This window comes from Cucurbita pepo, chromosome 13 (genome assembly GCF_057944985.1).
Source record: "Cucurbita pepo subsp. pepo isolate OVF chromosome 13, ASM5794498v1, whole genome shotgun sequence".
In the NCBI taxonomy this organism is placed as follows: Eukaryota; Viridiplantae; Streptophyta; class Magnoliopsida; order Cucurbitales; family Cucurbitaceae; genus Cucurbita; species Cucurbita pepo.
The window spans coordinates 11815550-11825048 of NC_141810.1; the positions used below are offsets into that span (position 1 = coordinate 11815550).

Below are 9499 nucleotides of genomic sequence, written 5' to 3' on the forward strand. Positions count from 1 at the left end.
TTGTCTATAGATAATTGGATTTTTCGTAGAAAATTTATAAAAATGGATAACAGATAATATCAATTTTTTCGACATAGATTCTATTAAAAAAAATATAACACATCATATAAATTCAATAATATTTAAACAGAAATACAATCCACCTAATTTTTAAAGACTCAAATTCAATATTAGAACATATATATTTATTTACAAGTAAATAAGTGTTATAAAATAAGTTAGCTTAGTAATATATATACCACTCAGAAAGTACGAAGATGTATTATAATCTGAAAGGATGCTATTGGTGGCTAGGAATGAAGAACATAGAGGATTTCATAAGACGATGCTTGACCCGCCATCAAGTGGAGGCCTCGAGACAGCGTCTAGCCGTGTATATGAGTTCTATCTTGAATTGGCCAAAGATTAAGCAGAATTTTAACGTGATCCGAGTAGTGGAGAAACAGAGCATACAAGACAAATTACTCCCTTTAAGAGGAACTTAGAATGAAGAATATAATTGATTATCAACACTTTTTAATTAATGAACACTGAGTTTAATTAACGAAAAAAATTCCTCTCCACTCCTTGGATTCTTAGTTCTAATTGGGTAGGTCGTGCGGGCCCCGACCTTAACGACATATCAAATGATCCATGGTTTTTCATTTCTTATATGATTGTTTGACTAGTAGCCCATGTGCAATTTATACGAGTCGCTTTGCGTGTCCAAATTATCCTTATTGTAACTGAAAATTTTCCGATCGGAGAAATAGCGCAATGGGTTCTCAGGAGAACGACCGAGCAATCTTGGAGGAGGGTCTTTTACAGGTTTGATCTCTCTGCCTCGGAATATTCGGAATAGGACTGTTTCCGCTAGTGGAATGGTCAAAGGGTGTGAATCACTTGAATCTCGAACCCATATATACTTTGCATTCGTGATTTCATCTTTCTTTTCCCCTGTTCGTTAGATTCTTAAGACGAAGATCTTGAAGATATATGAAATGAACATGGATAACCTGTTAGCGAATTAATCGTTTACGTAATTACACAATTTGAGCACTTGATGTCCTTCGTGATGCTTGCTAAGAAAAAGTCTAACAATTAATTCTGGTTAGCTCAATGGGTCTGAAATTGATGTTCATAGTTTTTGGATTAATCTTCTTCCTAAACGAAGAGCATTGTTGAAGCCATTTATTTCGTCATATACAGCCAAGTCTTCATAATATTGAAGTGTTTAATTTATTTGGAATTGGGTATGTGAAGGCTGATGACCATTTGTTTTTCTCCTGCTTCTTTCTTCTTCCCTCTCGGATGAAGGCTTCTTTTCCCTGTGATTGATTTGCCATACATAATTTGGGTGGCTACTCATTTGTGAGATCCATATGAACACATGACATGCGAATTGTGCTAGTATAGGCACACCCTTTCCTTGAGTTTATTGAAACTCTAACGAAAAGACCTTTGAGTTTTATCTTGTGATGGTACCTTCGAAGCAGGCTGGATGTTTTGTTTTAAAACATGATGTTCTTGGTTAAGTAGGAGGGCTGTCTCCATTTGTGTGGCCGATTGGCCATTGTTAGGTTAAAGGGAAGGGATTGGGATAAGTAGATATTGATGTTCAGATTTTGGGATAAGGAATGTACAACTCAACAACATACAACACTTGTCAACTTCCTCATATGTTGGCACAAGCATCAACTGTTTTTGAATTGCGTATTCCAGGACTGAAGGAATGAGTATGCTAACAAGTTTCTATTCCACCGCATGATTGACATACATAAATGTATAATATATGGACATTATAATTACATATGTATTCTAAAGATGTTTATTTGTATTTTTCTCTTAACCCGTCATATTACATATGTCATGTTAATATTTTTCATACAAGAAAAATACAAGGGTTCGGGGTTTGGGCGGTCTTATGAGGTATTTGGTTGAAGAGGAATAATTAAGTGTTTAGAGTGTTGGAGAGGGAGAACCAAGAAGGATATGTGGGCTCTTGGTAGGTTCCATGTCTCTCTTTGGGCTTTAGTTGTTATGTCTTTTTGTAATTACCCTTTTAAGTATCATTTTGCTTCACTGGATTCTGCTGTTGTTTTAGTTTGACTCCTTTTGTTTGAGGCTAGTTTTTTGTATCTCCTTGTATTCTTCATTTTTTAAGTCTGTACTTCATAAGTTCTTTTTAAAGGAATATATATATATATCTAGGGGTGGTCATGGTATTACTATGCGACACTGCGGGGTCAACACCTACAAATGCTTAAATTTTGATTTCCTTCTTTTAGAATGAAAGCAATGGACTTTATACAGGCGATGGCTCAGTTGACTTCCATGGTAATCCTGTTCTCAAGCAAAATACAGGAAACTGGAAAGCATGCCCATTCATTCTAGGTATCTTTTTTTAGCTTTGGTATGGTTAGCATAAATTAGTAACTCAACTTGGACTTAACAATTTAAACTTCAAAACTTTAAACTGTCTTTTCTTTTTTATTCTTTACTTGACATTTGAATCCCTTTATTCATACAGGGAATGAAGGCTGTGAGCGATTGGCCTACTATGGGATTTCAACTAACCTTGTTACGTATCTTACAAATAAACTACATCAAGGAAATGTATCAGCTGCTAGAAACGTCACTACTTGGCAAGGAACTTGTTATCTTACACCCCTTATTGGAGCTATATTGGCAGATGCATACTGGGGAAGATATTGGACAATTGCTACTTTTTCAACAATTTACTTCATTGTATGTTTCATCTGAAGTGGATATGCCTTCCTCCCTTCCCTGGCATTTCTGTAGTTTTGTTTTATTTGCATATTATAGTGATTTTTGTCATGATGTTCTTTGTAGATAGATTCCTATGGAACTTTAAGCCCCTTTAGATGAACTGGTTAACATTTTCCTCAAAAAGTATTTTTAAGTACGAACTTATTCTCTTCTTTCTCTGTCTTGCCAAATCCTGCAACGTTAAGCTTAAATTCTAAGAATATTGGTGGACAAGATGGTTGCCTTACATAGCGCAATAAACAATGTATGAAGTAATATGACTGGTGGAAATTACTTTAGGGATATCATTTGTGGATCAAATACACTCCTTTGTTGCTTAGGATGCACCCTTTTCAAACCTGCATGCCAGTCTCATTATTATATTTTCAGAGTGCGACTAAAGATGCAGGTTTTTCTTTACAGGGAATGTGTACATTAACTCTCTCTGCATCGGTTCCTGCTTTAAAGCCAGCTGAATGTGTTGGGTTTATGTGCCCCCCAGCTTCTGCTGCTCAGTATATTGTATTTTTCCTTGGGCTCTATTTGATTGCCCTTGGGACAGGTGGAATTAAACCATGTGTTTCATCCTTTGGAGCAGATCAGTTTGATGATACTGATCCTGCTGAAAGGGTTAAAAAGGGCTCGTTTTTCAACTGGTTTTACTTTTCTATCAACATTGGAGCTCTTATATCAAGTAGTTTCCTGGTTTGGATACAAGACAATGCTGGGTGGGGTCTGGGGTTTGGCATCCCTGCATTATTTATGGGCCTTGCTATTGTAAGTTTCTTCTCTGGCACAAAGCTCTACAGATTTCAGAAACCGGGAGGAAGCCCAATTACGAGAATGTGCCAGGTTTTGGTTGCTTCCTTTCATAAACGAAATGTAAAGATTCCTGGTGACAGTAATCTTCTATATGAGGTGCAAGACAAAATTTCTGCCATTGAAGGAAGTCGCAAGCTGGAACACAGCAATGAACTGAAGTAACTTTCTTTCACTAGCTGAGATATAATCTTGTAGCTGCATTCCAAAATATCTATTGTTATTCCTTTATAAGGCAAACTCCTTATTTTTCATGTCAAATTTTGATTTGCTAATGATGGATTAGGTGACACAGTAAAACCCAGTTATTCTTTCAACATTTATATATTAGCATGTCTAGGGGAGTACCAAATCTTCATTCTCTTTCCAGTTCCCAAGCAACTTGTTAGTGGGATCTTTCAAATGATATTTTTGATAGCAGTAATCGCCATTAGTTCGTTTCGTAGATTTGCTGCTTGAAACAATCGGGTGCGTAGCTATTACATGCATTAGTTATATGTGTATGGTATGTATATACTAGACAGATTCATGGTAGATTTTATGCATATTTTGAATCTGTCCTGGTCATACGAATATCTGGTAGGATAATTAGCAACCTTACTAATTATGTTACTGTCTGTGCAGACCTTTCTTCGCAATGAACAACATCATTTTGTCTGTACTAAACATTGCAATTAAACGATGTTTTACTTTGACATATGATGTGAAAACCTGATCATGATTGAATACTGAGAAAATTCACGACTTATTGCTTGTCGGAGATGACTTTTTAAGTACTTAAAAAAGGATTTTACGCATTTAAAAAGTCATTTCAATCCGATTTTTGGTGGAGAAATTAACCGTAAACTTTATTTGTGCTGCAGATGCCTTGATAAAGCGGCTGTCATCTCTGATGCTGAGTTGAAAAGCGGAGACTTTTCCAATCCCTGGAGGCTCTGCACAGTAACTCAAGTCGAAGAATTCAAGATTCTTATCCGAATGTTCCCAATATGGGCTACTGGAATCGTCTTTTCTGCCGTGTACGCCCAAATGTCGACATTGTTCGTAGAGCAAGGGACAATGCTAGACACAACTATTGGTTCTTTCCGCATTCCTCCAGCCTCTCTCTCGACCTTCGACGTTGTAAGTGTTATTTTCTGGGTGCCTGTGTATGATAGATTCATAGTTCCAATGGCAAGAAAAGTCACAGGAAACGGGAGGGGATTTACAGAAATACAGCGAATGGGAATCGGCCTGTTCATATCGATTTTATGCATGTCAGCTGCAGCCTTGGTAGAGATCAAACGACTGGAACTTGCCAGAGAACTTGATTTGGTGCATAAACCAGAGGCTGTACCGCTGAGCATACTATGGCAGATACCACAATATTTCTTGCTGGGTGCAGCAGAAGTATTCACATTCATTGGACAGCTCGAGTTCTTCTATGATCAATCTCCAGATGCCATGAGGAGTTTGTGCAGTGCATTGTCTCTGTTGACCACTGCGTTGGGGAACTACCTCAGTTCCTTCATTCTAACCATTGTAACCTACTTGACAACGAGAAATGGACAGCCCGGGTGGATACCAGATAACTTGAATGAGGGCCATCTGGATTTCTTCTTCTGGCTCTTGGCTGCACTAAGCTTCTTCAACTTGTTGCTCTATATTGTCTGTGCCAAACGCTACCGCCCAAAGAAGGCTTCTTAAAGGTGAAGGAAGAACATGCTGCTGCTGCTGCTGCTGCTGCTGACTGCTGTAACTGTAAGCCACAAAAGGCCATTTCCAGAAACCATATTTGGGTCATTATTCTGGTCTGCTGTATATATATATAGATTACAAACGGCCCCCATTTCCCTCTTCTTTTTTTAACTTCAAATTCATTTTGATATTGCAATTTGGCTTAAATTTGGTGTCATGTGCTTAAAAGAGCATGGATTAGTAACGATCTTAACCATCTTTGGTGGTTTGTTTGTTCATAATTGTTATTATTTTAAGGCTCTATGTTCCAGAAATTCTTTATTTTCCCATCAGCACTTCGAGGAAAGGAAATATTAATGAAATAGTGCATGATCTTCATCATTAAGGCCAATGAAAATTCATTGAACTCAATGAATTTTAGAACATGATTGATATGGGTGTATAAATTTATAAAGAATTATACAAAAAATATTCCTGATTTTCGTTTTTTGCGTTTGAATTTTAAAATTCGTTCGAAACGATAGCCTTAAACTTTGAAATTGTTTCAAACAATATATTTTCTGTTGGTGAGAGAATTTGAAAGGTGATAGCTATGGCTCCTCACGTTCTCATTTTGATCTGATCGATCGTGACACGGAGTTGAGAGAAGACAAATGGAGAGAGATATAATTACAGAAAGTGGGTTTGTTTATGGTAATGAATTTGCAAATGTTTTAGAGCAGGGGATCTTCTTCCATTAATGGTGCCTCTGGCTGTGGCTCCCACACGCAACTCTGTCTCTATCTCTCTCTCTCTCTCTCTAGTACTCGTATGAACTGTTGATGGTGCTGTTGCTTGCTCTCTGGTTTGATTATAATGGGAATTGGGATGGAATCTTCATCCCTATGCGCTCTTGTGTCGGTTCGTTTTCTGGAGGAGATGCGCCACTGTAATGTTTGTGATCGCTGCTTCTGATTCTTACGTTTCCGCCATGTTTAGTTACCATTCCTCCATCTCCTTCCGTCGTACCCTTCAGATTCTTCTCCTCTTCACTGCCATTTCTCTCTCTTGTCTTGTTATTTTCAGAGAACTCGACTCCTTTCGCTACTTTCCTCTCTTCTCCTTCTCCACTTTCTCCGCTTCTCCTCCTCCTGCTTTGCCCTTCTTCCCCTCCCTCGCTGATGACGACGAGCTTTCTGCTGTGAGTTATCTCGTTTCCTTGTTCGTCTTCTGTTCACGTTTTGCCATTTTGGTTGATTATTTTCTTACTTTTTGTTCTTTTGGTTTGTGTTGATTAATCTAGTTTCCGTAATCGTCGTTCTTCCGAATTGTGAGTTTGAATGTCATCGATGAATTGGCCTTGATAATGAGGGATGTGCTTTGGTAGTGTGTTTTTCTAATGCTGAAGTATTGATCTGCTCTGGATTGGATGTTTTATGCTTCTGATTATACTCTTCCTTGCCTCTGATTTTGCCTCGTTTGGCTGATTATAGGATGCTGATGAGTATGAACTGGGCAAGGTCTTGAAGGATGCTGCAACAGAAGGCAGAACTGTTATTTTAACTACTTTGAATGAAGCATGGGCATCTCCAAACTCAGTAATTGATCTCTTTCTCGAGAGCTTCAGAATTGGAAATCAAACTCGCCAACTATTGAACCATTTGGTTATTATTGCATTTGACAGAAAGGCATTCATTCGTTGCTTGGCTATCCATGTCCATTGTTTTTCTCTTGTTACTGAAGGAGTTGATTTTCATTCAGAGGCATATTTTATGTCACCCGACTACTTGAAGATGATGTGGAGAAGGATTGATTTTCTGCGAACTGTTCTTGAGATGGGGTACAATTTTGTGTTCACGGTATCATACTCTCTCCTTTTCCTTTGTGATGCAACCTTCCTTAGTTTTTATTTATATCAATGGTTCATTTTTTTTAAATTTCCTCTGGAAGATTGTGATAAGTAATATATCTTAATCCAATGCCCGGGTAGGTTGGATAAACAGCATGCTAGTAAATCGATAATGGGTCGACAATCGATCTATGTTCAGTCTTATTTTGATATTACTAGTGAAGCAATTTACAGTTTGCCTTGTGTAGATTTCTTTTTTGTACTTTATAATTTATCGATATATATGGTATATCGTAAAGAACAACATTGATAAGCGATATGTCGAGACTGTGGTAGGTCACCTCTTTTGAAAGTTGTACACTTAACATCATACTAAGAGAACCCTGAAGAGAATGTTTGGGAGTGATCTTAAACCTGACAACAAAAGTGATTTTAATCACTTTCAAAGATGTCCTAAATCTTTTTGTTTGCAAGATTTTCTAGAGAATTCTGTTATTTACATTTGAAATATAAATGAAATAAGTGATAAGACGAACATTACTTGTGAGGAACTTGAAGGTGTCAATCATTTCTCTCTATAACACGCGTTACACACGTGTATCGAGGTGTCTTTCCAGGTGATACTCTGATTTGTATATCCAACCTGTATGGATCTTCAATCTTATTATGGGTATCCAACATATGTTAGGGTGTTTCAGTCTAAAGTACATGGAGAGCATACACAATTTCATATACCAAATGTTTGTGCTTCATAACTATTTGACATGGAGAACAGGTATCAAACTGGATGCCGATGAATCGTTTTTGGGTTTGGATGTCTTTTCTCTCCTTCACTATTAGAGCATTCTTGGGTGGTTCCTGCTGGGGAAGATTTTTTGAAGTGGAAAATTCCTTTATCAATCAAGTGTCACCTCTGCTCCCTAGGTTGATTTAAGATAAGGAATTAGGGTCAATCCATTGCCCACTTAGTTGTGGTTCTCCTCCTCCACTATCAGCAGTAACTCCCATATTAGGTCTCCCTTACCTTTTGTCTCAATAGTCAAGCTTCTGTATACAGTATCTATACATGCCTGCTTTAACTCTTGTCGCTTGAGATCTGTTATTTAGCTGTTTCATGTATGATGGAGAAAATTGAAGAATTAGATTATCATCCTTAAGGACATATCAGTTCTTATTTTGATGTATGTTGAAGGATGTCAATTCACATGCTCCTCTCATGTCTGTATCGAGCACTCAGATCAAGATATAACTTTATAAAGTATTCCTTTTGTATTTCTTTTAATTCCCTACTCGTGTTTCTTCCTTCAGGATGCTGATGTTATGTGGTTCAGGGATCCGTTCCCTTTCTTTGACATGGATGCAGATTTCCAGATTGCTTGTGATCACTACCTGGGCATCCCTGATGATTTAGATAACAGACCCAATGGAGGGTTTAACTATGTGAAATCCAATAATCGGTCAATTGAGTTTTACAAGTACTGGTACTCATCTCGAGACACATATCTGGGATACCATGATCAGGATGTTCTTAATAAGATCAAATACGATTTTTTCATCTATGAAATTGGACTAAAGATTATCTTTCTGGATACTGCTTATTTTGGTGGGTTCTGTGAACCCAGCAAAGACTTGAATCGTGTACTAACCATGCATGCAAACTGCTGTATTGGAATGAACAACAAGCTTCATGATCTTAGAATTATGCTCGAGGATTGGAAGCATTACATGTCTATGCCGCCATATCTTAAGGCATCATCAAATTCGTCTTGGAGAGTTCCACAGAATTGCAGGTATGGCTCCATTTCTAGCTCATAAACAAATTTACCATTCTTGAATTTCGTTTTTTAATATATACTTTATTCTTTTTTTTTTTTTTCCTCTTGTTCCAGCATCTGATCACTGTTTAATCGGCGATTCTCCAAAGAATTTTTGAATCCCACCAAACTCAGAGTGGTGCAGTATGAGCCATCATTTTTGCACTGCACATTTCGAGTTCTGTGGACCTTCTTCTTAAAGATAGTTCGAGGTCCAGCCGTTCCATTGTACATCGCCAAACTGGAAAACGTGAAGAACACAGCCTAACCATCATTAGGAAGCTCGCTTGGTAGAATTTTAATTCGATTACATCAGAACCCTGTAACCACAATTAGATAAACTAGACTGCATATTCTCCCTTGGTAGAATTTTAATTCGATTACATTAGGGGTCTGTTTGGATCACATATATGGCTCATGATTTCGAATGTTGAATGTCCTGGAATAAATGTGTTTGGATATGAAATATAATTGATGTCCGTAAACAAATGTTTTATTTCGTTGATTTTGCAAATGAAATCAAAACTAATTGACTAAATATAAAACAAGAAAATAGTTGAATGAAAATTTTTGGTTAATCACAAATTGACACATTCTGATCGTTCAATCGAAT

General features: G+C 37.3%; 2 protein-coding genes across 2 annotated transcripts; both read left to right on the forward strand.

The window, feature by feature from the left end:
* Positions 1-648: 648 nt before the first annotated feature.
* On the forward strand, positions 649-5558 carry LOC111809362 (protein NRT1/ PTR FAMILY 8.3). Its single transcript, XM_023695808.2, has 5 exons — positions 649-807; positions 2268-2373; positions 2510-2727; positions 3172-3728; positions 4431-5558. Exons 1-5 carry the CDS (start codon positions 757-759, stop codon positions 5251-5253), a joined length of 1755 nt encoding a protein of 584 aa, XP_023551576.2. The 5' UTR covers positions 649-756; the 3' UTR covers positions 5254-5558.
* Positions 5559-5820: 262 nt separating this feature from the next.
* On the forward strand, positions 5821-9375 carry LOC111809289 (uncharacterized protein At4g15970). Its single transcript, XM_023695733.2, has 4 exons — positions 5821-6424; positions 6717-7082; positions 8381-8862; positions 8962-9375. The coding sequence occupies exons 1-4, from the start codon at positions 6176-6178 to the stop codon at positions 8966-8968; spliced, it is 1104 nt and encodes a 367-aa protein (XP_023551501.2). The 5' UTR covers positions 5821-6175; the 3' UTR covers positions 8969-9375.
* The last annotated feature ends 124 nt before the right edge of the window (positions 9376-9499 follow it).

Coding starts and splice junctions, on each gene's coding strand:
- LOC111809362 (XM_023695808.2), top strand. CDS start 757: ATGGGTTCTCAGGAGAACGACCGAGCAATCTTGGAGGAGGGTCTTTTA. Junction 808..2,267: donor TGGAGGAGGGTCTTTTACAG/GTTTGATCTCTC, acceptor TCCTTCTTTTAG/AATGAAAGCAATGGACTTTA. Junction 2,728..3,171: donor TTTCAACAATTTACTTCATT/GTATGTTTCATC, acceptor TTTTCTTTACAG/GGAATGTGTACATTAACTCT.
- LOC111809289 (XM_023695733.2), top strand. CDS start 6,176: ATGTTTGTGATCGCTGCTTCTGATTCTTACGTTTCCGCCATGTTTAGT. Junction 6,425..6,716: donor ATGACGACGAGCTTTCTGCT/GTGAGTTATCTC, acceptor GGCTGATTATAG/GATGCTGATGAGTATGAACT. Junction 7,083..8,380: donor GGTACAATTTTGTGTTCACG/GTATCATACTCT, acceptor TTCTTCCTTCAG/GATGCTGATGTTATGTGGTT.